The 25,666-nt window shown below is 46.0% G+C and overlaps 1 protein-coding gene across 3 annotated transcripts; it reads left to right on the top strand.

Annotated features, from left to right (window-relative positions):
• The first annotated feature begins 6 nt into the window (after positions 1-6).
• On the top strand, positions 7-18,243 carry eefsec (eukaryotic elongation factor, selenocysteine-tRNA-specific). Of its 3 annotated transcripts, none has more exons than XM_035382918.1 (8): positions 620-752; positions 1,572-1,706; positions 2,832-3,039; positions 3,343-3,439; positions 3,719-3,883; positions 6,090-6,800; positions 12,163-12,319; positions 16,906-18,243. In XM_035382918.1, the coding sequence occupies exons 3-8, from the start codon at positions 2,852-2,854 to the stop codon at positions 17,082-17,084; spliced, it is 1,497 nt and encodes a 498-aa protein (XP_035238809.1). In that variant the 5' UTR covers positions 620-752; positions 1,572-1,706; positions 2,832-2,851; the 3' UTR covers positions 17,085-18,243. The 3 variants fall into 3 exon arrangements, with proteins under 3 accessions (XP_035238808.1, XP_035238809.1, XP_035238810.1); XM_035382919.1 differs by having other exon boundaries at positions 654-752; positions 1,604-1,706; XM_035382917.1 differs by lacking the exon at positions 1,572-1,706 and having other exon boundaries at positions 7-752.
• Positions 18,244-25,666: the final 7,423 nt, after the last annotated feature.

Here is a 25,666-nt window from a genome sequence, read left to right as displayed (position 1 = left end):
CATGTTGGCGTGCAACGTTGCGCATAGTTGGTGAATGAGGAATGTAATTAGTATTATGTATGAAGACAATATAACATTATCTTGTAACTGCAAATAGCTGTCAATAACCAGCAATCGTATAATGACACCAGTTGAACATCCACATGCGTTTGCTTTTAGCTAGTAGTAGTGGGAGTAGTTTCTCTGTTGCACAGGAAGCGTACTTTTCATAACAGTCAGTTTCCCATTACTACAGTAGTAAACAGGTGTTAGCTGCCCGAATAACAGGCACAGTAACTTTTTAGAAACTTTTTAGTTTTGACCTATGACACTAAACAATGTATTACTGAGATTAAATACGCACACTTGGTATTTAGGATTGGCGAATTCAAGATCATTCAATTAATTTCTAGATACTGAGTCAAGAGTCCAACTAGCCAGAAGACTGAATCGCCTCCGTGTGGTAACAGTAATGGAAAACTCGGGAAATAGCCGTAAAATTCTCAACTTTAACGTAGGGGTGCTGGGACATGTCGACAGCGGGAAAACGTCACTCGCCAAAGCCCTTAGCAGCACAGCGTCAACGGCAGCTTTCGACAAAAACCCACAGTCCAAAGAACGAGGCATCACGCTTGATCTGGGATTCTCTTCGTTTACGGTAGACCTTCCCGAACACCTGCAAGAGGAGTGCGGGGCTCGCGGGTACAACAGCCTGCAGTTCACGTTGGTCGACTGTCCTGGACACGCATCGCTCATTCGCACCATCATTGGAGGTAAGACACAGACAGCTGATCTGTCCCACCTAATGCGTAGCTAGCTGTACTATTATTCACTGTCATTACTCAACCTTGTTCAAGACAGCTAGTCCTTACAGAAATTGATTATTTGAGTGGAGCCCAGAGGCCGAGTTGCCGTGGATTGCGTTCTCCCACTATCTGTAATGAAATTTAAAACCTTTGTGGACAAACGTCAACTGACCATCGGGTTGCAGATAACGCTAGACCGATTTAGTTCCACAGTATCCGTGTATGAGGTACACAACCGGTTATATACTGTTTCTCTGACCCATTGGATTACTTAACCTGTAATGTTAGTAAGTTGAAATGGGAAAAGAAGGCCTGCCCATATTTGAACTGTATACAGTATCTGGAGATGGTGCAGAGAAACCCAAAGAGAAACAGCAGTGTTTGTCCAGTATAAAGAGTCGTGAGCTTATGACATACGAATCGCAAGCACCTGAGGGTTGTATTGCGCTCGTCATCATCAGCAATTAAAGCAGCAATTGTAACGGGCAATATCTACTCATACCAATAGATGGCAGCATCCCACAACAGAAATGCGTGACCTATTCCTGATGTGAAATTCTGCGTTTCCCAAGCTGCACGCTATGTCTACTTTTTTAGCACACTGTTTGGGCTGGCCTACTGTAACTGATTCTTTGAACTGATCAAGGGAATGAGGGGAACAACTTTAGATTAGTCCTTTGCTAATAACTTTGTCTCAGAAACTCGATGCAAAGGTTTACATTTCTGATGTTTGACTTAAAAGGTATGAGTCAGCTTGTTTCTACTGTACACCCACCCCATCCTCAGTTCCCCCTCCACAAACTTTGCCTTTGGCACAGGGAAGTCTCGAAAGGAAGAGAAAGAAGGGAGAATGATAGAGCGAAGAGGAAGGGGAGGCGAGGGCAACTCCGGAGGGACCACAGGCACTTCCTCACCAGCAGGGTCCTGCAAATTCAATCCCCTCTCTCCTTCCTGCCTCCCCAGCCCTCTGCCCTCTGTTTAATACACACTTTTATTATTTCTATTAATGTCAGGAATAGACACTATATCCTGTAAGCGGAGACGCTAACTCGGGGAGAGAGACTTGGAGCGTGGGAGTGAAAGATGAGAGAAATGGAGAACAGGAGACCGAAAGAAGTGGGCTAGACGTCTGGTAGTTTAAACAGCCTCGGATGTGTGAATGGCAGTTTGTTTGACTGGATGGCACTGGACACATGATGTTGATTAACGTAGAAGGTGTGGGGTTGGGGGGACGTTTTTTTCTGGGGCGCAGGCTCTGTAATAAACTTCCTCTCGCGGCCCCGCTGGGAAGCACGCAGGAAAGAGTAGGGGAGGAAAGACGCCCGAGTGAGCTTTGTCTCTTATTTCATCTCTCCCTCGTCTTCCCCCTTTCTCTTACCCTTTTACTGGGGTCCTTCGGCCTTCCAGACCAGTCTCTAACTACAGATGTGTGTGCTTCTCTGTTCCTGTGGTCTTCTCAGCCAAGGCGCTGCTCCTTAAACTGAACTGGCACCTTTTCCAATGTTGCAGTCCGGGGGAATGCACGCACATCCGAAATATTCCAACAGGTGCAGGATAAAAAAATAGTTAGTATAGAAGAGAGAGTATATCCGCACACTGTTTTATCTGCTCCCAAAGTGATTTAATGGTACAACGTTTCGACCTCAAAGGTCTTACCTGTATGTACCTGACGAAGACCTTTGAGGTCGAAACATTGTACCATTAAATCACTTTGGGGGCAGATAAAACAGTGTGTGGATGTACTCTTTCTTCTATACTTTTTCTAATGTTGTCATTGGCGCACATTGGCTTGAATAAGATGTACCCCGTCACGTCACTTTTGGAGACGCGATGCAGCTGTTTACGTTCGTCAACAGGAGGCGTGGTCACATTAGTTTAAGTCTGAATACTTGAGCGGAGAGCCGGAGTGATGTTTGCCGGTGCCGTGCTTCACCGCCGCGCGCGTGATGTCCGTCTCTGGGCGCGTGCGATGCGTTCGCCCGCGCCCGTGACGTTCTCCGCGCCAGCGCGGGCGCGTGACCTCAGCGTTTCGCCCGTTTCGCGCAGGCGCGCAGATCATCGACCTGATGATGCTGGTGGTGGACGTGGTGAAGGGCGTGCAGACGCAGACGGCCGAGTGCCTGCTCATCGGGGAGCTCACCTGCCCGCGCATGGTGGTCGTCCTCAACAAGACCGACCTGCTGCCCGCGGCCAAGAGGCAGGCCGCCGTCGACAAGATGACCAAGAGGATGCACAAGACCCTGGAGACCACCAGGTAGCACACACTCGACTGGACACATGCGTGTACGTGTCCTACACAGTGTAATAATCATAGAAAAATAATGAGCGTCATTTATTTTAATTGTTGCATATTTCTTAAATAATCCCCCCCCCCATTATTTGTCCACATATTTATAATAAATGACATCAACTTTTTTTCATTTTTAATGTTACATTTCATACTTGCAGTTTTCCTTTGTGGTTCTTTAAAAGTTCTTGAAATTAATTAAATAAATCTAGAAACCATGTTAATATGGCCATTTTCTTGGCATTGTCCTGTCTGTGCTGTTTTTGGCAGATTTAAAGGGTGCCCTGTCATTGCTGTGGCTGCAAAGCCAGGGGGTCCTGAGGCCCCAGAGACTGAGGTGCCTCAGGGAGTGCCTGAACTGATAGAGGTAAGCAGCGGTTACTGTACATGAAACTCTGAAAAGTCTGCACCATGCTAAAGAATATTCTGGGGACACTTGAAAAGCACAGAAGGGTCACAGTGCATTTCAAACAAAATTAAAAACCTGGTAAGATGCTTTGAATGACATAAGTGGTTATTGATTTGTCTGTCTTGGCTCAGTTTGTGGTTCTAAGTTCAGTTCTATGTCAGAATGCTGTTTCAGCACTTTTAATGGACTGTTTTTAGTTTCTGTGGCGTAACCCATGTTTCCCCCCTCTTCCTCAAGCTGCTGAAAGCCCAGACGTACCTCCCTCACAGAGACCCCTCAGGGCCCTTTCTAATGGCTGTGGATCACTGCTTCTCCATCCGGGGTCAGGGCACCGTCATGACAGGCACCATACTGCAGGGGGCGCTGTCCCTCAATGACACGGTGGAGATCCCTGCTCTAAAGGTACTGATTGAGTGCACTGCGTGTGAAGGACTTGTGTTGTATCAGTCACATCTGTGACTGTGACAATGTAGAAACATGTACACAGTATTTGTTTGCATTTGCGCACGCCTCTCTGTGAATGTGTCCTCTACATAGGGGTCTATGGGAATGGGTGCACTTCTGCATGGTCCTCCAGTTGTAATTAGAGGACTGTATGTTTCCTAATGGGCAGGAGAGCTGGCTCCAGCACGGTCGGAAGTTCAGGAGTTGACTGGGATTCAAAACTGAAGGGGGGGTAGGGGGCTAGAGGGCGACCGAGCTGTGTGTGTGAGTGAGTGAGTGAGTGTGTGTGTGTGTGTGTGTGTGAGTGCGCGCGCGTGTGTGTGTGTGTGTGTGAGTGCGCGCGCGCGTGCGCGTGTGTGTGTGTGTGTGTGTGTGTGCGTGCGTGTGTGCGTGCGTGTGTGCGTGCGTGTGTGTGTGAGAGAGAATCGTTCAGGGAGTACAGCAGCCTGCTAATTCAGACCAGATGCATTCCTGCATGCGGAGGGCAGTTTACATTCAGAGAGAGCAGGTTTTTTTGTGTCTGGGTCCTGGTGCTGCTTTTGTCTGCTCGATATTACCTCCCCTGACCTTTTTGCTTAAGGGAATGTGATATGTGTGAAGGTGTCTCAAAAAGAGGGCACACAGCTCTCGTTCAGTTCAATGGGTGCTGTACTGAAAGGTGTATTCTGAAGTTTCCCCCGATTAGTTTATTTATCCACCACAAGATGGCAGCAAAGGCCAGTGCAAAAAAAAGCACCAGCGCCTCAAGATGTGGTTTCAAACTACATGAACAAGAATTGCAGTATTATGTCTCCCATTTTATTTTCATTATTGCTCAGTTCTCAACTCAGACTCCAAAATTAAGCAAAAACGCCTTGGCGTGGTAAAAAAGCCACCTCCCGAAGTGTGTTTTGCTGTGACGGGAATGTGCGTGTCAGCGTGTTCGCAGCGAGGTGTGTAGACAGGTGAGAGGGAATCCCTGCATTGGAACACGTAATGCCTCTCCTGGGTAACAAGGCCCAGAGCAGCTCTGCCCTAATCCCCCTGCAGCTTTCAGTCAGCCTGGTTCAGCTTCTGATCCAAGAGACAGCTCACCTCACCTCAGACACACACACACACACGCACTCACACACACACACACACACACACACACACACACACACGCACACACACACACACACACACACACACACACAAGCACGCACACACGGACTCACGCACGAACACTCACTTACGCACTCACACATACACACAAATACATATTTGCAAGTTCATAGTCCGGCAATGTCATGCATGCAGAGATGCATGTTTTACATGCTCCCTTCTTTATGTCTAGATAAGAATTCACACGCACACAGCATACTTAGAGGAAAATGTGCTCATGTATACAGTTCCCTTCAAAATTGTTCACACCCTTGAGAATGATATGCAAATAAGTCTAATAAATAAACAGTACAGGTTTTAAGTTTGAAAAATCTCTAAAATGATATTCTTGTATGCTGATTCAATTACTCAGAGACAAAATTATTTATTGAGACTTGAGGAACTAAATTTGCCCTGCTATGCCTTGCTGTTTCACTGGGGTGTAAAAAAAGGTAGCGCATGCAAAGTCTGTGTGTCATCCATCACCATGGAAAAAGGACCTTTTAGCAAGACAAGGATCCTAAAAATACCACAAAATCAACCAAGAAATGTCTTTACTGCCACCCTTGCCTATCGTCACCAATTGCTCATGTCCTAGCATCCTCCTATCAGAACCTGCTGGATCAACTTCTGGTGCACTTTTGGCATAAAATAAATAAATATGCATTGTTACATCGAACAGTACCAAAACGTGTGTGTGTGTGTGTGTGTGTGTGTGTGAGAGAGATAGTACTGTACGTGGCTTGACTTTTATGGTCCTGATCGAAAGATGCAGCATCTCCCAAAGTTTTAAAGGAAAAAGCTTGCGACTTTGGAGGAATTTGTTTGGTCTAAAAAAGTAAAGCTACGCAGGTGCTTTTGCTGGAACATAAATGCTGGTAAGGCTATTGCAGTAAATGAATAGGTTTATTAAGTTCTAATGGACTGTTACATGAGGTAATAGCTGAATGTTGTTTTTTTTATAAAAATATGCACGTTACATGCATGTGTGACCCCACCGGGCCCCGTGTGTAATGCGGGCGTGTGGCTTTGCCCCCCCCAGGTGACCCGGAAGGTGAAGTCGGTGCAGATGTTCCGACAGCCCGTGGGCTCGGCCATGCAGGGGGACCGGGTGGGCGTGTGCGTGACCCAGTTCGACCCCAAACTGCTGGAGCGGGGCGTGGTGTGCACCCCGGGGTCCCTGCGCACCCTGCACGCCGGCCTCGTCTCCGTCCGCAAGATCGGCTACTTCCGGGGCGCGCTGGCCACGCGGAGCAAGTTCCACATCACCGTGGGGCACGAGACGGTCATGGCCCGGGTCTCCTTCTTTGGGCTGCCCCCCTCCAGCTCCTCAAGCGCGACAGCCAATGACAAGACGCCCTCAGATCAGAGCCCGGAACAGCCACCTGCTAACCCCGCCTCTACAGAAACAAGCCCCGCCCAACCTTTGTCTGACTTGACTCCCCCAGACAAAACGTTCTCTTTTGACAGGGAGTACATATATCAGGAGGAGTATGTGATTGGCCAGCCAGGGATGGGGGAGGGGGCTGACCCAGAGCAGTGGGCCTTGCTGGAGTTTGAAAGGCCTGTGACCTGTCCCAGTTTTTGCCTGGTGATTGGTTCGAAGCTGGACACGGACATCCACGCCAACACCTGCAGGCTGGCCTTCCAGGGGCGGCTGCTGGAGGGGTTCGAGGATAAGGGGTATGCGGAGAGCGCCCTCCCCAGGCTCAGGGTGTTCAAGACCAAGCAGAGGGAGGGCCAGGTGGAGAGGGTGAGTGGCTGACTGGTGTGTGGGGGGGGGCTGGGGGCGTGGTTAAAGGAGGGGTCCTGCGGTATCAAGCTGAATGAGTAGCTCCCATAGCACAGGGGAGCCCAGTCCTGCTTCTGCAGAGCTGCATGGTGTCCTGGGTTTCATCGTTATTCAGTGCCTATTATTGGTCAGTTAAAACAGATTACGCAATTAGCTCACCCCACCTGGTTTCCTGAATCTGCTAGTTAGTTTGCTGATTTTAGGGTGGAAACAGACCCTGTGGCTCTTCAAGATCAGGGCTGGCCCACCTGATGTAGCGTTTCTAATCAAATTTAGAGTATGCTCCATTTCACCCCACTGGGAGATCATTTCCACTGTCAGATGAGAAAGTTCCCACTAAGATAGAATACGTGCACACATAAATTACTGTTACCACTGACATGACCTTGAAACATGCCATGTATCCAAACACACTGAACACTCCCTGCTAACCTCTGGTCGTCAAGGGCCACCATTTAGTAGGCTTCAGAAACATTATAGTTTCCGTTTCAAACTTGAAAGAAAGGTAATTAGATTACATTCAAACTGATTTCTCAAATTAAAATAATTGGAGCTCAGAGACAGTGAAATATTCACACCTTTTGGGTCTTCAGCAAAGACGCCGTGGAACTTTCATAACACTGCGTTCTAATTCCGCATCCTCTGAATGTCGACTGTATTCAAGGGCTCATATTAAATAACAGACAAAGGAGTGTATAAATATTATTTCTGTGTAACAGTCTTAGAAAGGATGCCATCCAGGTTAAAGGGGAACTCAACCAACAGCAAATCAGTCGTGTAATCCTCTTGCCGTTTGTATCTGAAATCATACCTTGGTATTCTGGAACTGGAGCACATAGTTAATGTTTATGTCACCACCATAAGTTCAGCAGATTTCACTGATCTTGATATTATCTGGAAAGCTCATCTTGTCATCCATGCCTAGTCTGACCCCATCCAGATAAAATACAGATGAGTGCGTCTGTCTAGTCCCTGTATGACTTTGAGGAAGTGCTTTGGTTTGGGATGATTGGGCTCATTTGAAGAACGGTATGAATGATCAGTTTATGAACTGTAATAAACAGGTGTATGACGTAAGGAACAATGCTTTGCATGGTGAACTCTCAGGGTTCTGTGAATGACATGGGCCATACAGTTTCTAGGTGCTTTGTGATGATTGCAGCCACTTGAATCACTTGAGGAGAAAGGTGTGTTTTGGCTTGCAGGTCACATGTTGTGTGAAGGTGAGGTGACTTCAAGGTCACACAGCAGTAGCGTTACTGGTGGAGTCTGCTAACGGCCAACCATCGCAGCCCACCTAGACGTCTTGTCCCATTTTATTTTGGTTGGAGGGATGTTTGTTTTTAGTTTTTTTTTATCAGCGTTTGCATGCCCCTCTTTTCCCTCGCTCCACTTCCTTCATCCCTTCATCTTCCCTCTTTACCTCAGAGGGCAAGCCCCCCACCCCCCTCCGCTTGTCATGTTTTTGTCCTTGTTTGAATTTTTGGCATTTCTGTTGCTGGTGGTGCATGTTCCTCAGACTGAGCTCCCATTGTGTGCGCGCGTGTGGGAGAGGTATGCGGGCCCTTGGCGTGTGGTGCTCCGTGACACGCGTGTGGCCCCTGACGCCAGCCCGCCCGCCCGCCCGCCCGTCTGTCTGATGCCGGCGCTGTTCGGTCACACCTGACTGACGCAGGAATCGCCCACGCTCTGCAGGCATGCGCCTCTCTCTCTCTCTCTCTCTCTTTCCCCTCCGTTTTCTTTCCTCTTTCCTTTGCTTTTTTCTCCCACGTTCTTGCTCCGTGGCCCTCTTTTCATACGTTCCATTCTTTTTTTTCCTCATTCTCTCTGTCTTCTTCCGCACGTTGTCTTTTCCCAACAGGGGCCTTTGGCGGCCTGTTCTTTCTCTGGCCGTCGCCCTCTTTCTTTCCCTCTCTTGTGTTTCTTCCCTCTCTCATATTGAAAAGATGTAAAAGTTAATAAGGAACAGAGCTCATTTCATAGCGAGCTGCAGCTAATGGCAGAGTGTTGAAAAGAGAGTTGATTGGATTGGGTTATGAAGTGGTATTTCAAGACAGTGCAAAGTGTCACTGAATGACTTTTCACTGTAGCAGATAAATTATGCCTAAGCCTGAATTACCAGTGTCTCTTAAGCATATATTTAACTTATTTAAGTCGATTAAAGGAACATGACAGAAAGGCCTACGCCATCAAGTGAACGTCACAGTGCTCCTTACAAAAGCCTTAAACTGCTGTCATGGATCTTCAGTACAGACGTTACCTCACACAATCTCATACAAGTTTGGAAAATGTTATCACAGGCATGCAGCTACTGGATATCACTTTTATATTTTCATCTAAATGTACCAGCAGTGGAAAGACCAAAATAAAGGCTTGGACAGACAGATATCTTTTTTCCTGATGGCTTATTATCTAGCTGGACTGTAGTAGTCGATGTGTAGTCAATATAATGAACGCCTTAGATGGGCGAAAGTATCATCACAGGAGGACAATTGGGATACGTTAACTTCCATTGCGTTTGTGCTGCTTTAAATGAGAAAAATAACGAGCAGCTACATTTTGGAATATTAGTGCTTAATGCAGGTTGTGATAGACTGTGTGGCTTTGTTCGTCATGCGCACACAAAAAACACAGTACACTCTGCTCCTCTAGCTCATGGTGGAGAAAAGTGCAGTGAGCCTCTGCACTAAGCACTGTGCCAGCTTGCCCTTTGGCCAGTCACTTACTGTTCAAGTGTCCTTTGTGCCCAAGCAAATTGTGCTGCTTCCGAATCCATCATTGAGCACCAAGAAGAAATGTAACCTATTTGGTAGGCTTTAATGCATGCTGTTTTTTTTTGTTCGTTTTTTTTTCTACAATACTTCCAGTCTTTCTGTTGAAAAGGGACGCAAACAGCAATATTTAAGTATGAGCATGTAATGGTTATTGTGGAACTTTTGTAGTAGTTTTGTAGTAACATAGCATTCTTTATTTACTATGTTCTTGCTTGGCAGTGACATCGTGTGCTACACTGTAGGCTACACAAACCATAGAATGTAAATATCTCCAAAAGGGTCTATTATCTATATTATCTATTATTATCTATAATTTAATAGCCACGTTTTTTGATCATTCAGTACTATGCACTATGTTTGATTTAAGGGGGGAGTTTCTCAGTGCTTTAATCTTTGGCCACAAAACATTTGCCTGTTCACTTACAGATGCAATGTAAATATTCATATTTATATTGGATCTGTTTGTAGTATTGATGTAGTATTCATGAGTGTCATCAGTCAGCGTAGACCGTGAGCCGTGTGAATCTGAAGAGCCGTCACAGGGTGTTTCCTGGCGTCCGAAATCCCTTTGTGACCTCAGTCCAACCGCTCATCCGAAATGAGGGAAATATTCTCACCTCTTTTAAAATCAAAACCTCTTTTAAAATGGAAGAGCTGAAGTTGGGAGATAAAAATCGCCTCTTCTTTCCCCTTCGGTTTGCGGCGGTGTCCGGCTCTGAGCAGGGTATTTTAAATGCGGTCTAAAGCATTGTGAAAAGGCAGTGGTCTATAGGCTCTTTTTTCTGATGCGTATGATGTGTAGTTTATAGCACAGCGTCCTGTTCCAGGCCTCTCCACGCTTTACAGTGGGCTGCGTGCTGTGCTGGAGATCAGCTGCCAGTCAGGACGTCAAAAATAAAGATCTGTTCTCTGAGAACAAAAATGCGTAGCTTACTTTCACATTTTAATTGAACATGTTAGAGTTGGAAATAAATGTCAGGTTTTATGGAAAATATTTAGGAAATTTCTTGGAATTGAAAACCACCCTCTTGAAAAGTGTTTGGACTGACCTGTGCGAAAACGCGTGGTGAGTAAGTGGCCCTTCAAAGACCGGTACATACGTTTCAGTCTTTCCAGCCTAACTCCATCCCTTGCCTTTTTTCCCCCCCACAGTTCATCCCTTGGTGTCCTTTCAGCACAGATAGTGAACTTAGTGGGGGAAAATGAAAAAGGTTCACTCCGAGTTCATCATGTAGGGCTAAAGCAAAGTCTGTGTGTTCAGTCCTGACCCGGGGCGAGAGTTCAAGTGCGGGTCGGGTTTTCTTTAGCATAAGCGCAGCACCTGGGGCTGTTGACTGCAGCTTAGCGGTGACTGCGCGCTCACCCTAACCTTGACCTCACCGTGTGGGGTCGGGCCGCATCGCGTGATGTCACGCCCCACGCGGGGCCGTCGGGGAAGAAGGAAGTAGTGTCCTTTCCCGAATTTGTGCTGCTGTTTTGGATTGGGGGGGAAGATGCCTCGCATTCTTTGCATTTTTACAGTTAGAGAGGCTTCGGCGTCGCGCCGATTTGTTTATTTTATTCATGCAGAAAAAGGCTGATGCCTTATCAGCCGAGCCCCTGTGCGGCGTACAGCTCTGCGTCACGTAGGGCCCGGGGTGGGGGCGCGGGGGGGCGGGGCAGACAGAGCGGTGCCCTCTCTTTATCAGCAGGGGGGTGAGAGAGCATTCTAGATCAAGATAAGGAGGGCAAACAAACAAAAACCAGAAGAGAGCGAAAGACAAGGAGGAGGCAGACCGACAGACGGACGGCGGGCGTGGAGGAATGCCGCGGGGCCAGGTGGAGGCCTCCGCCGGAACCGCTAACGTCCCTCTGAGGGCGGGGCCTCTGTGCCTCACACTGGACTCAGCGCACAGCCTCCGCTCGTGCGGAGATAACCTGCCTGCAGTGCGGTGCTTTTCTTCCAGACCCCTGCCTGTGAATATATGTCCCTGTCACAATGTGCTTAGAATTCTGTTGGAAATATGTGGTCATATATTTATATTAGGTTATGTCAAATATCTTACATGTTGTTACTTTAAGATTGTTTGATAATTGGTTCTCCATATATAATTACAATTTTAACAAGATAGCTAGCTAGTTTGTTACCAAATGGCAACACCAAATGTGGCAAACTGTCCCGCTGCTTTGCTTGTCAGGCTCATAACCAATCCTTTGAGCCAGACAGCATTGACTCAGATGTAAGATAAGTTTGCCTAACTGGGGACATGCTTTGTCAATTAACCAATGGTCAGTTGCTACTTCAGTTGTAAATCATGATCTTGTGAGGTAGGGCTCCAGTCAGAGACAGTGATTCAAGCCCACACACACACTCACACACCCTAACGCACATACAAAAACACACTCTCTTCGTGCCCTAACAAAAGGACACTTCATGTCCCGTAGAAACCATGCATATGTGCACAGGCACACACACACAAAAATATAACTATCCAGCTGCCACTGACTTATGACACAATGCAGGCAAAAATTATTGAATTGAAGTTTGTAATTTTTCTTTTGTCTGTCAGGTGATGGATGACTATACTGTGATTGGCCGTAATCTCTTCAAGAAGGAGACCAACTTGCAGCTGTTTGTCGGGTTAAAGGTCAAGCTCTCGACCGGTGAAGAGGGAGTCATTGAGGGGGGTTTTGGACAGAGTGGGAAGTTCAAGATCAGAGTACCAGGTGAGTTCTGTGTGCCTGTGTGTCTTTGTGTGAATGGAATTAATAGCTGCTATAATCTCTTTTCAGGCACGATGGACATAAAATAATTTTAGTCTTACTGTTATCGTGTATCGTACATGAAACTAGAGTCACTGACCTTAACTAATGAATTCTGCACGCAACTCTTCAATTGTCAAATAACGTCCTGTACATTTTGCAGTGTAAATTCTCAGTTCGTCTTATTTCACATTCATGTACACCAGGAAAGTCGCAAGCATAAATCTACACTATGCCACTCCAGCCCACACTCACACCCCCCTCCCCCCCCGCCCCCGTTCCCATGCCTTTTTCCTCCCCCCGCGTTATTCTCTCTTCCTTCTTCCTTTCGCTCTCTTCACCTCTCCAGCTGATTCAGTAGTGGGTGACAGGATGTGGTGAGGGCAGCAGGCCCGGAATCCTGAGGAACATTCCGACCATTCTGCTGGGGGGTTTCTTTTGTTCCGGGGGAAGTCTGCACGTGTTTATTTTACCTTCTGTCCCTCCGTCTCTGCAAGGGGGGGGGGGAAACAAACCCTTAGGATGTAAGGGGCACTCTTGTTCAGAAGTCTCCTGACCCCTTCATATCCAGGCACCACCGGACACAAGGAATGGCTGCAGTATTCTAAGTTGCGGCAGCTCATAACGCCACTGCTTGTAAAAGAAGCATTGATTAACAGTGATAATAACTGCAGAACTAACGGGTGCTCAGAAGCTAGACATAGCGTTGGTCTATGTGGGCTGCTGTGTAAATTGGGCACTGCGGGTCTACAGGCCTCCTCTGAGAACTGGGGGTGGATTATTGAGGGTGCTTATGGGGGGTCCTAAGGATGAAGAGGGGCTGCTATAATTATCTGTTGAAGCCACCTCCCCACCCCACCAACACACGCATGCACACACAGCCCACAGCTCACAGAGATTGACTAGCCTGGAGTCTGGGTGTAGTCTAAGTATTGCGGTGAGGGGCCTCAATTACCTCCTGAAGGGAAAACTTGGAAACTGAAGAGCTGGGGGGTAAGGGGCTGTGGACTGCCCATTTTGTCTTTTAGGGTGGTCTCACACACATGCACACACACACACACATAGTATGACAGTACTCATGGAATAAGCCTCTGAGCACCGCTGATACCCGCTGGTCCCCATGCCTACCGCTTTATGCAGCCCTGAGAACTGGGCCCTGGCAGCAGCAGCCGGGCTCTGAAGCAGCGGCAGACCTTTCCTGGGACGTGCCCTTCTCTATCTGACAGTGCGGTGCCAGCGTCTCTGTTTGTCCCACATGTGCTCTGCCCTGCACTACAAAACACTTCCACCCCCCTCCCGTAGGACCCGCTGCCTCCCTCTCCCTCCTGTGACCCTGCTGTGTTTGTTTGTTCTTCTTCCCATCGACATTCTTCTAGCTTCCATAGCTGCTTCTTCAAGGCACACAATCAAAAATGTTGTAGGAGAGAGAGAGGCAGAGAGAGAGAGAGAAAGAGAGCGAGAGTGGGGCAGAAAGAGAGAGGGGCGAGTAGAGCTCTCCAGCCATTGCTAGGCCTTTGAAGCCTCCCCCCTCCCCTCTCTTCCTCTGCTTGCCCCCGTCCCTTCCACACAGACTCCACTGTCCCACTGCGTCCCCCCCCCTCGTCGCATAACCCCAGACTCATCCCACTCGAGGCCCTGGGCCCAGCAGCCTGGCACCAGACAGTTATTCTAGCCCCCAGGCATCCACACTACTGTAGGTCACAGGAGAAGATGGGGGAGGTTGAGAGGCTCTCATATTATTTAATGTGCTCATAACGGTTAAAAATACATGAACGTGCGAGCAGGGTTTTCATGGTCTTCAGCAGCTCCACAGTGAGTGCTGGTCTTGTGTTTGCTTGTTTTGTGCAGTAATTGAAATGACAGTTTTATGACAATGAAAGTGTTTGTTTCCCCCTCAATGTGGTTTAATGTAATGAAATAACTCCTAATTAATTTGAAGATCTCTAAAGACAGAAAAGTCACAAAGGCTAATTCTCACAGCCTGCCTCCCATAATGCTCTACAAAGACTCTGTTGTTTCATGATTTTTTCTTTTTCTTTTTTTTTTAATGTTCAGATATCTTTCCCCGCTCCCCCTCCATAGCCCAGTGCTTGAAAAAAAAAAAAAACAGCAACTGCGGAGAACTGTATTTAAAAAAAATGGATTACAGTTTTATTTTATTTTTGTTTGAAGCGGATGAAAAGAGGAGTCGAGCGCCCTGATTGAATTAAATTTCCTCTTTGTGAACGTTGACCGGAGCTTTTGACAGTGTTCTCAGCCTCATTTTAATTAAGCTTTTGCGTAACGGAACAAGGAAGGAGACAAAGACCACGTTAAAAGAGAGATGCTTTTATGAAGGGGTTTTGTGTTTGCGTGCGGGCCCGGCGCCTGTGTGTGTGCAGTTTCTTTCTTTTTTTGGTACGATGTGCCTTTTTTATTTATCGTCGTCTTCGGCGGCTGCCGGCGGTAAGCTGCTCTTTGAGGGATTAGCCAGCAGCGAGTAGCGAGCAGCGAGTAGCGGTGGGAGCGTGCTGAGGTTGTGCCGTGCAGGTTCGGATCGCTCCACCCTGGACCCCCCGTCCTCCTGCTCTCTTCCCTGCTGTACTCTTTGACCCTTCGCTTCACTTCACTCTGTGCAGAGGAGGGGTTCCCCAGCAAGGCCTCCGCTGCCGTGTACCTGCTTCTCCTGGATTACATTTTCATTTCCTCGTTTAGCAGACGCTCTTATCCCGATTGATGCAGATTGTTAAATGTCAGACGGTGTCCTGAGTATAGTTTTTTAAAATTTTTTTGTATGTGTGTGCGGTTGTGTCCACGTATGTATGGTTTTGAGGGGATGTGAAGTGTGCGTAGGATATTGTGAGGACTCTGGGTGTGTGTTTGTATGATCGTGATGACATTCAGTGTGTGTGTGTATATTTGTATGTATGCAGTACATGTATATGTATATATATATGTGTGTGTGTGTGTGTGTGTGTGTGTGTGTGTGTATATATATATATATATATATATAAATACACATACACATATTTATATAGTTGGCTCCATAATGTTTGGGACATAATATTTCTCTTGACCTGTATACAAATTTAGATTTGGAATCAAAAAATTCACTTGTGGTTAAAATAAACGGTATTTTTACGGCATATTTACACAAGTAGAAATTGCATCACTTTTTTATACATAGAAAATGCTTATCCTTTGCATGCAATGACTGCTTGAAGTCTGTGACCCATGGACGTCACCAGGTGCCGAGTACTTTCTGCAGTGATGCTCTGCCAGGCCTGTACTGCAGCCGTCTTCAGCTCCTGCTTGCTTTGGAGCTAGTTGCCTTACGTTTTCACTTCAGCATGTTCAGTTGGATTGCGTTTGTGAGGGCAAGTATATTGTATAGTTGTGAGGGCATAAAATGTACGTGTGTGTGTGTGTGTGTGTGACAGCACGGACTGTTTATGAGGGCATGACGAGTGCACATGCAGAGATTTCTATGTGCACAGTCTGCTGAACCTGTAGTCATAACACTCCTCTGCACACTCGCGCTCTGATTGGTCGGTGTTTGTCTCCTCCGGCGCCATGTGTTCTGGGCCAGGCCTGTTCTGCGACACACTGACGAGGTCTGATTGGGCAACACCCTTTCACATGTAGAACCGTAAAAAAAAACAAACAAAGCAAAGGGTGAACAGGAAAATCCAGGGTCTTTATAGAACTGCCACTGCACTTTTAGCATTCAAATTCAAAACGGTTCTCATAATGGAGAGAATAATGTTTTGAAGACCAGCCCATTTTCAGATGAAAAACATTTTGTTTGTGCTGACTGTGTGAAATCCGACCAAAATTTTATTTTATTGTGGCCGAATTCGTCCCACAGCTATACACAATACGTACAAAATGATGTGTGCATTATATGCTTACATTTATTATTTTCTCAATATCATCACTTATTGTCGAGAAGCATCATTCTGTGTGAACAAGGCACTTGCTTACAGTGGGCTTTTCTGAAGGAAGTGATCCCTCCTTCCAGGTGCTAATTCTGCTGAAACGGTGAAGTAAAAGGGTAGGAAGGGTCGGCAGCATCTTGCTTCCTGTAGAAAAGATGTTTCAATCAACGGCTGAGCACTGCCATTTGTTATGTATCTGACCCTTCATCATGCATCGTTGGAACATATGGAAGTGGCTGCATCACACTGACACAAGCTGGTCAGGATCCTATGGTTTTGCAACTCAGTTGTTGCAGCTCCCCTTCCTCCCTCAACATTAAAGATCAGATTCGGCCTGATAACCGAGTTTGCCTTGGTCGAACAAATTCTGGAAAAATTGATTTTTTGTAAAATCCATTTTGCATGAAGCCTATTGTGTGGATTCCTTTACCTTCAATGATCATTGGATGTCATGGGAGACTTTTGTTTTTTTTAAATACTATGACAATATATTTTTTTTCCTGTGTTCACCACCGCAGAGTATATCCATGTGGAGTGTTTTTTTTAATGTATATGCGTTTGTCTCTTCCAATTTGTCAGTGGGTTATCGCGTGTCTAGTGTGTTTGGTGTAACCTTTTCTTTGTCTCGAACAGAGGGGCTCAGTGCCGAGACCAAGCAGCTCCTCTCCTCAACCTCCAAGAAGAAAACGAAAGGTGGGAACAAGACCGAACCAGTGAAAGAGGAGGCCAAGACAGACTCCCAGCCAATCGGCATCAGCCTCAGCTTCAAGAGATACATCTTTGACCCCCATAAAAAGATGGTGCAGTCCTGACTCTCAAGAGTTTTCAGAGCCAGTGACCAGAAGTACTTGAAACAATGCAACGGGAAAGGGGGATGCTTCTGGAGAATCACTACGAGGGCTGGCACCACAGATCGACGTGGTAGCTCTGCCTGAGAAAATTAATAACCTTACACGCCACAGTGCGAATTGAGTCTTAATTACTGCAGATTGGAAAAAATGCAGGTGGGGATAAATTAAGAGGCACGAGACCTTTCTCAGTCTTCCAGTCAAATCCCAGACGCTAGAGCTCTGACAATATCCTGGATCATTGGGATGAGTGGGCTGGGAGTTTCCAAGCTGCTTCTCTAACTTTCCCCCCTTACTCATCAGCAGAGAGTCTGCCAAGGCCAGGGTCCATGTCACTACTGCCTTAACCAGCTCTTTCAGTGTCTACCAGATTTTCCTTTTTTCAAAAATCCAGTTAGATTTGGAGCACTGGCACTCGGTTTTAATTATGACACATGTCCATATGGTATATGAATTTCCACATTCCTTTTATCATAGCCTCACTGACACGGTCACCCCCATTTACTCAAGGTCAACCTTGCACTGTATTTTCTTCATTAAGCTCAAATTTTATCTATTGGCTGCTTTGAATGCATTTATAACTTTACATTTCTGCAGTTTTCTTTCTTGGCCTTTTTTCCGGAAGCATTTTCAGTGGGTTTTTCCAGAAGTGAATACTCACGAGCTAAGCTGCAAAAACATCAGGAAAGGTCTCCCTGTGATTGACAAATGATAACGTGTGGTGTGATACAGTTTTGATTGACACTTAAAGATGTGAACAGTGATGTAATCATAACTGACATGTAGCAATGAGCGAGTAATAATATTGTGAATGACACTTGGCATCTTGGGTGATGTAACAGTGAATGACATCTAAGGAGGCTCAGACTTGCAGTTCAACCATCGATGTGATTGGCTGGGTGGGAGCGGAAAAGAGAAAGCGTACTCGGGCATTGTTTTTCCCTGGCAGATGTAATCGCTCACCCAGTACATTTGTATCCCTCCACTGCGCTGCAGTAGAGCCCTCCATTATCTTTGCCTTCAGCTACATTGATGTTCAACTTCTTGCTTTTTTTTTTTTTGCTTTTAAGGATGTTGTCATGGTAATGGCAATAAGCGCAATAAACTCCTCTTAAATCCAAAACTTTTGTCTGAAAGGAAACCCATGCTTTCGTCTGTCAGGTGTATGTCTGCCCTTCCACAGACGTAGATGTAGAGGGTCTAGTGTTTGTGGCTTAGATGCCACACAGCAACTGCTCCTGGTCCCTCACAATGGTTGAACCGCCCTATCCAGTTTCACAAACAGACAAGGCATGGAGGAGGAGAGCGGACTCTGCTCCTCTCTGTCCCTCTCTCATCCTCAGTGACAGCAACGGGGCAACAGATGTATCGGATGTACCTGTAGGAAACAGGTGAACGGGTGTTCCCACCAGTGATAGCAATGGTGCTCTGCAGTATTGAAATATTGACCTTTACTTTAAAAACTGCTCTCTCTGCCATTGTAAATTTCATTACCAAAACGCCATAACACAATATGAACCAGAGCTCCTAAACCCTTGATAGAAGGCACACTGCGTAGCATCCTTAATGATTAATGGTCTCTGATATATTAGATTTGTTTTCTGATGTCCCCATGCACCGCACACCGCTGTATATTAATAAACCCGGTGCATGCAATATTCACTAAGAAGGTGTGTTGTCCATATGTACTGATGGAAAGAGTGTGTATTCCACAGTTCTGCTATCAAGTCCTTCAGTCATCCACCACAAAGAAAATTATATAGAAATGAGCCTGTTAGCTCAAAATGGAAAAATGCCTTTGTAAAGGCCACTGTATATTGGCCAACACAGACAGAATGATATCTCTTTTATGGGTAAACTATTACACCTGCAGCTCTTGTCAGATGCATGCTGTAGAATTTGCTATATGCTGTAAATTTCCCCTGGACATAAAACCTGCAATATGCGATTATTTCCTGTGGTAGATGGAAACGAATTTGAAAACCAACATTCTGGAAATGGCAGGACGTCTATGTATGCCCCATTATAGTATAGTAAAAATGTAGGTCCCAAGCTCCATGTCAGGTTATTTTCTTTGTGAGACAGGTTGGAAGTTTTGGATGTGAGACCTTGGTGAATGAGGGAGAGAGCACAGAAAGGTAAGTTAAATTCAGATTTTGGGATGTGTACTGTATGAGGGTGAATACCATATGCAGTACATTGGGTAAACACACTACTAATGGGAGTATACTGAATGCATACTGATGTTGGATAAATTCACCATCTATAGAATGTGGGTGTACTGGTATGTAATCTAAAGTATAGATAGGTGATAACTGGGTATACTCAATAGAACTGTCTTGGTGTGTACTACGTGGGGAGTAACTGGGTGTACAATATAGATGGTGAGAGTATACTAATACAGTATGGATGGTAGTGTACTGGGTATATACAATATAGATGCTGAGTATATCAGTATGTGTAGTACAGATGTGAGTATATTGGTATATACTCTGTGGGTATCTACTTATATACAGTGTCATGTATAGGTCAGACTGTGCAGTGTTTACACTGTACATGCGTTTGCCAGAGACTGAATATTTTGGCTGTGTACAGTAAAAGATGAATATGCTGGGTGTATACGGTTTAGATGTTGTTTATAAAGGCACAAACAGTGAGGTTCTGTAAGGCAGGTGCATGAGAGCCAATGATGTCAATATATTGTCCCTGTGGACATTGAGTGTATCAGGCCAGAGATCACAAGAAATCTGAGTTGTGCCATTAGCCATGGAGGGAGACACCAGGAGAGGGGACAGTGGTGGGATTGTTCCCAAAGACTGACAGCCTTTTAGTCTTATCTTCCTGAGTTACTCCTACAGAAACGAAAGTAGAAAAAAACTCTCTCTTTCTCTCCTTACCCTGTCTCTTTCTCCAATTTCTCCTTTTCTCCCTCCTGTCTCTCTGTCTCCCTTCTCCTTTATTTCTGCCTCTTTCTCTCTGTCCATCACTCTTCCATATCCCTTGTTCCTCTCCCCCTGTCTTATCCTGTATTCTTTCCATTTTTTCCCCTCCCTTTCTGAAAATATTGTTTCTCGCGTATCTTCTCCCTGACCCATCTTTCAACGTCAGCTTGTGTCTCCGTTTTTATGCCATTTTCTGCTCTAATTAGCAAGATGGTAATTGTTTTTTTTTAATTTTTTTTTTTACCGAGCATTATTATAACAGACCAGGCCCTGTATTCATGAAGCTTGTCTGAGTATGAGTGCTGATCTCAGATCAGTATTTCCTTTTAGCCGTTAATGAATGAAGTTCGGAAATACACAGGGGAAACCTGATCCTAGATCAGCATGAATAGGTAAATGGGGCTCCGGCAGTCCCGCCGTCCTCAGTGTGTGTGAGCACGGACACGTCCCGTTCTCCGCGGACGCACGGCGGATGCGTGCGCGTAGATGAAGGCGGGCGTGTTTGTGCGTACGTATCGCATGTCTCCGAGCGCGCTTCCTCTGCAGAAATGGAGCGGAGGGGACGGATCGAACAGATAAATACGTGGTAAGAGGAAGGAGCTGGGACACAGCAGCTGGCGCTGGCTTTCTGATGGTAAAGCACTTATTAATGAGATAGGGCTTATCTGTGCTGGTCGGTGGAATTCCAGCTTTGATGGGCGGCGAGTTTACAGTTAATATATATTTGATTGATAAGCCAAAATGAGAGAGAGAGAGAGAGAGTGATGTGAAGCAGCAGAGGGGGTTAGGGACAAAGGGGGGAAAGGGGAGGGGTAGATGGGTACTCTGGGGGAAAAAATTCTATCCCCGCATGTAATAAAAATGACATCAGATTGAATTCCTAATCTGCCCCATCCTCACAGACACACAGAAGACACATGCACGCAGGCACACAAATCTTACCTGACATCCACACGCTTCATCCACGTTGACTTCAATAGATACACACACACAAACACACACACACACACGCACACGTGCGCGCGCACACACTTGTGAGTTACAAAGCTAAACCCATCAGGAATGTTTGCTCGGGGAAGAGCGGGGAGATAAGGGAGAGATGGAGATGAGATGTGGTGTGTGAATTATAGCCGACACGAGAGGATGTGGTCGTGGGCTCGCTCGGCCCTTCTCCCCGCTCGCGCCGCGGGCGGGAGGCGCCGTTATCGGGGGGAGACACCGGCAGATAAGGCCTCCTCGCGCTCAATAACATCAGTCAGGCCGAGTGGTCCAGATGGGCAGGGAAATATTGAGTCATATTGCATTCTGCATTATACACTGACCCCCGGACACCTGTGATTAAACATGACAATTACAGCCGCCTGGCTCCCCGGCGTGGGGCCGGTGGCACAGTTAGGCTGGGAAAATGATTACAGCGAGGCCTGCTTTACGAAAGTAATAAAGCGCTCCTTCAGGGATCACTGAAACTATCACTCAGCTGTCCTCACCAGTCAGCCTGAGAAATGGATCAATATGACGCAGAGGACTGAAGTGAGTAAATTATCTGTCAACTTACAGTGTACAGCTGAAATGCTAATAAATGTGAATATTTGTCCAGAAATAGCCAAAAAAAAAAGGTCTACTTTGATCACTAGGTAGGATAGGGGTGTGCTGTGCATTTAAGAAATTAATTGTGGTTGATATGCTGGTTAGGACAGAGGAGTCCTCCAAACTGCTAACAGTGGAAGGTGTGCATGAGGTTGACCTTCCGGATGAGAAAGTTTGAAAGGAGAGAGGAACAAAGATTAACCAGAGAGTGAGCGAGAGAGAGAGTGAGCGAACACGAGAGACAGAGGATCAGGTGGGAAGGATTGAAGATGGTAAAGTTATCCAGCTCGCTCCCCACCTTCCATTCATCTCTCGGTTTCTCTATAGATAGAAATCTCCCTCTGCTTCGTTAAGAGAGACAAACAACCATGGGCAGTGTGTTTCTCTTCCCTGTGTTTGCGGTAACGCGCGTGGTAATCCTGTCTGTCTTTGCTGGGAGCAGCGATGAAGCCCTATCTGAGCGAGAAGCGATGGGGGTGGCGGTGGAGGGGGTGTAATCCCATCTTTAAGGCTACGGTTAATTAAGAGAAAACAGAGGTGGCTGCCTTCTCGGGGCTGTGTTGTCGGGCGTCTATCGCAGCCAGGGGAACCGTCGCCTCCGTGAGGCACGGGGAGAAGGGCGCGCTCGCCGGCACCATAACCGCGGGGCTGAGGCGTCGTGCTGCCGCGCTGTGCCGCGCGGCGAGTCCGCCAGTCACCAAACACGGTTTCGAAACGGCCAGTGAGGACCCAGAGGAGCAGTGTGACGGCAGCGCTTGGAGAAACCGCACACCTGTGATTTTAGAACTGCACAGAGAAGGACTGGCGAATGCTGCAGCTCCACTGTGACAGTAGGTCCGAGACGGACTGAATTGTTATGACTTTCAGGGCAGCGCAGAGAGGCACAGATACTACAGCTAAATGAACTGGACAGGGTCTGAGCCCCTTCATGGATGCCCAGACCTGCTTGAGAATGTAAAAATTTAAACCAGCGATAATACAGTATGGATTAATTTGGGAAATAATTGATATGTCATTCTAATAGGCAGCATCTGGTAGCTGTATTTAATGCCTGTTATAACTAGCTGTATATAACTCATATTCTAACATAATGAGGAAGCACAATACTGTAGTTCCATATCACTGGCAATGTGGCAGGGACTTTGACTGTATGGTATCATTCATGTTGAATATTCCAACCAGCATCAAAGGAAATACCAGTTTATCTGTAAATCAGTAATAATCGAAATCGGTTCCATTTACATCTTTTTTTAAAATACAAGGTTTTAAAAAGTAAGTTTGGTTTCCATGGACACCATCATTCACATACACTCTGTGTAGGCAAGCCAACATGGACGTACAAACAGTACACCTGAGCCATTCAAATTTGTTGGTTTTGTATGAAGATTTTGAAATAAAATGCTTTATAATTTTAAAGTCACATATCATGAAGTGTTCAAGATGAAATTCTACTCTATAGCAAGTACATAGTTTCAAAATACATTTTTAGTACACGCACTAATCTTATTATGTAGCAAGCTCATATAATGAAAAACATTACCTGTTAAGTTAACTCATTTTTGGCAAAAATCCCAAAAACCCAATAATTTCAGGCTTGATGCATAGACGGGAGGTAGAACAGTAAAAATCTGGGAAGAAAAAAGATCCAGGGGACAGGGTAAAAATGAGTGGGAAAAGAAGGAAGAGGGGGATCAGAAGGAAGGGGGATGGGCAGAGGCAGGTTAATTGACAAGGGAAAGGAATTGAAAAGAAGAAAAAAGAGGCGAGCGGCAGAGAAAGGAGATTAAAAAGAGTAATTAGCAGTCTGCTGACTGATAAACGGGCAAATCATTAATTACAGTAGTTTAACTCTTGGGGATGTGGTTAGGCTACTAACGTCCTCGTCTGGTTTTTTTTTCTTCTTCTTTCTCTCTCCATCTCCTCAATCCAACAGCCCCCGTGCCTTTGCTGAGGTGGCGGTTACTCTATAAGCGAACCGATTTAATTTTATTTCACATCTGGGCATTGTTGTAAGGGTTTCTCCCTCCTTTCAACGCACAAGATCACAGCTGAGAGACAGGTTTATTCAGAAGTGTTAATGCTGCTCCTTTGTTGTGCTCTCATGAGATGCGACACATTTCACAGCTCAAACAGAAATATGTGATTACTCACACTGTTATATTTCATTATCAGTAAAACTATGAATGTTAACACAATTGATTATATTAAGATGGTAATATTGTGTCTGTTTCCATTGCAGAGTTCTGCATTGTACTGATGCACGCCAATGATCAAATAATATTCTTGTTAAGATAAGCCCTTCCCTCTTTCACTCGCTCTCTTTAGCCTGTAAATGTAATTAACTCTTATTAAAATGAGCATTTTTAATTAATGTGGCGCTGCATCAATTTCATCTCCTCTGATTCCTTCTCTCTCTCTCTCTCTCTCTCTCTCTCTTACTTTCTCTGTCAGCCTTTCGTTTCAGCCGCTAAAACGCCTCACCTCTTCATTCAGAAATCACATTCATGTCCGTTCTCTTATTTAAATGGCTGGGGTAATGATGACAGAGGTCACACTGCTGTATTGAGATCATGTCCATATCAGCTGGAGCTTTTACAGTGAGAGTCTTTGGTTAGGGATAGAGAGGGAACAAAAGAGGAGGTGAAGATCTGGCATGGCAATTTTTTGAGGTGGGGGGAGGATGGAAAAATAAATATAAGTCCATCTCCTGCTGACAAGTAACCTTCTGCTGACAAGTAACATGGCGCTGATGTTGTCTGCTAGTTAGTTCTCACACCTGGTCCAGACAGACCTGGCTAGGCTAGTGATTTGATACTCTTTTTGCTTGAATTTTTCAAGATGGAGGAAGCGTGAGCGAGAGTGTCGGAGTGGTGGGGCTCTGGAATTGTCTGCTCATGTTGTGTGGCGCGCAGTAGTATTTCAATTTGCCACAATTCTCTTTTGTGTAGCATGGTACCTGCTTCAGAATGTTTACACAATGCAATCCTATATCCTTTCACAAACTCTGTCCCCAGAACTGTGGAGCGGCGCGTCGGCATGTGGAAAAATATAAGTCCTTCTGACTAAATGTATACATGAATATGGAAAATATGCTCCCTAAGAGGATTTGTTTTCATGGGGAACTTAAGAGGGTTGTATGGTTTCAATAAAATTGGAGAGGTCATCATGAAAATTAGCATGCTTGCTTTCCCTCCCGTTTTAAAACATGCATTTCAGACATTCGCTTTAGTAAGCTGGAAACAACCGTCTGCATGGAGATGCTTGTGCTTCTGACATTAGGTTTCAGATTATGGGGAAAGGCAAGGAAAATGGATTTTAAAACCCCAATTACTGTATGTAATTCTTTGTTGACTAGAATGGTTACATCCCTTAGCCTGTAATTACACATTAGCCAGAAATACAGTTGGATGCTGAGTGAAGAAATTTGGGGTTCCATGCACATTGTATGCTAGTAGTGTGATGCAGGGATTGAACTTAATCTAAACACAAACCAATTTCCCTGACTGAAATTCCACACAGCTAATCCATAGGTAGAAAGAGAGAGGAACGAGGACTGAGCTGAGCAATCATTGCGATGTAAAATGCGGAGAGGTGTGGATGAGTAACAAGAGAGTGAGGAGTTTGGGTGTGGAGAGGTGTGAGGCGGAGGTGAGAGGTGGGAAAGTAGGAATGGGCAGGAGGAGGGGGGCGTAAATCATGTTTATGGATAGAGTGTTGCTCCTAGATGCGTGTGGCACGCCGGTAACGGTGGGGCTCATAAACAACGGCCTGACAGCACACTCATCACCGGGGACAACCCTGCCTGCCGCCACGCAGATAAAGAGGGGGGAGGGGCCGGCGTGGCGGGAGACGCACTGTTCTCATATCAGCGCCATCATCCATCTCCCCTCCATCACTCCCCATCATCCCAGCGGCTGGGAGAATATCATCTCACCCTTCCTCCCCTTTCCTCTCTCTCCCTCCGTTTAGAAAAATGAAGGCTGCTTTAACCTACATGCTTCTTTCAAACTGAAATGA

The sequence above is a fragment of the Anguilla anguilla genome, chromosome 11, assembly GCF_013347855.1.
Source record: "Anguilla anguilla isolate fAngAng1 chromosome 11, fAngAng1.pri, whole genome shotgun sequence".
NCBI classification, from domain to species: domain Eukaryota; kingdom Metazoa; phylum Chordata; class Actinopteri; order Anguilliformes; family Anguillidae; genus Anguilla; species Anguilla anguilla.
Note: the sequence above shows the minus strand (reverse complement) of the source record. Positions and strands in the feature narration are given on the sequence as shown.

What these genes read in the sequence shown, in the direction of transcription:
- eefsec (XM_035382917.1), top strand. Translation starts at nt 452, where the DNA reads ATGGAAAACTCGGGAAATAGCCGTAAAATTCTCAACTTTAACGTAGGG. An exon ending in CATTCGCACCATCATTGGAG is followed by an intron (nt 753 to 2,831) that starts GTAAGACACAGA and finishes CGTTTCGCGCAG; the next exon opens with GCGCGCAGATCATCGACCTG. An exon ending in GTTCAAGATCAGAGTACCAG is followed by an intron (nt 12,320 to 16,905) that starts GTGAGTTCTGTG and finishes TGTCTCGAACAG; the next exon opens with AGGGGCTCAGTGCCGAGACC.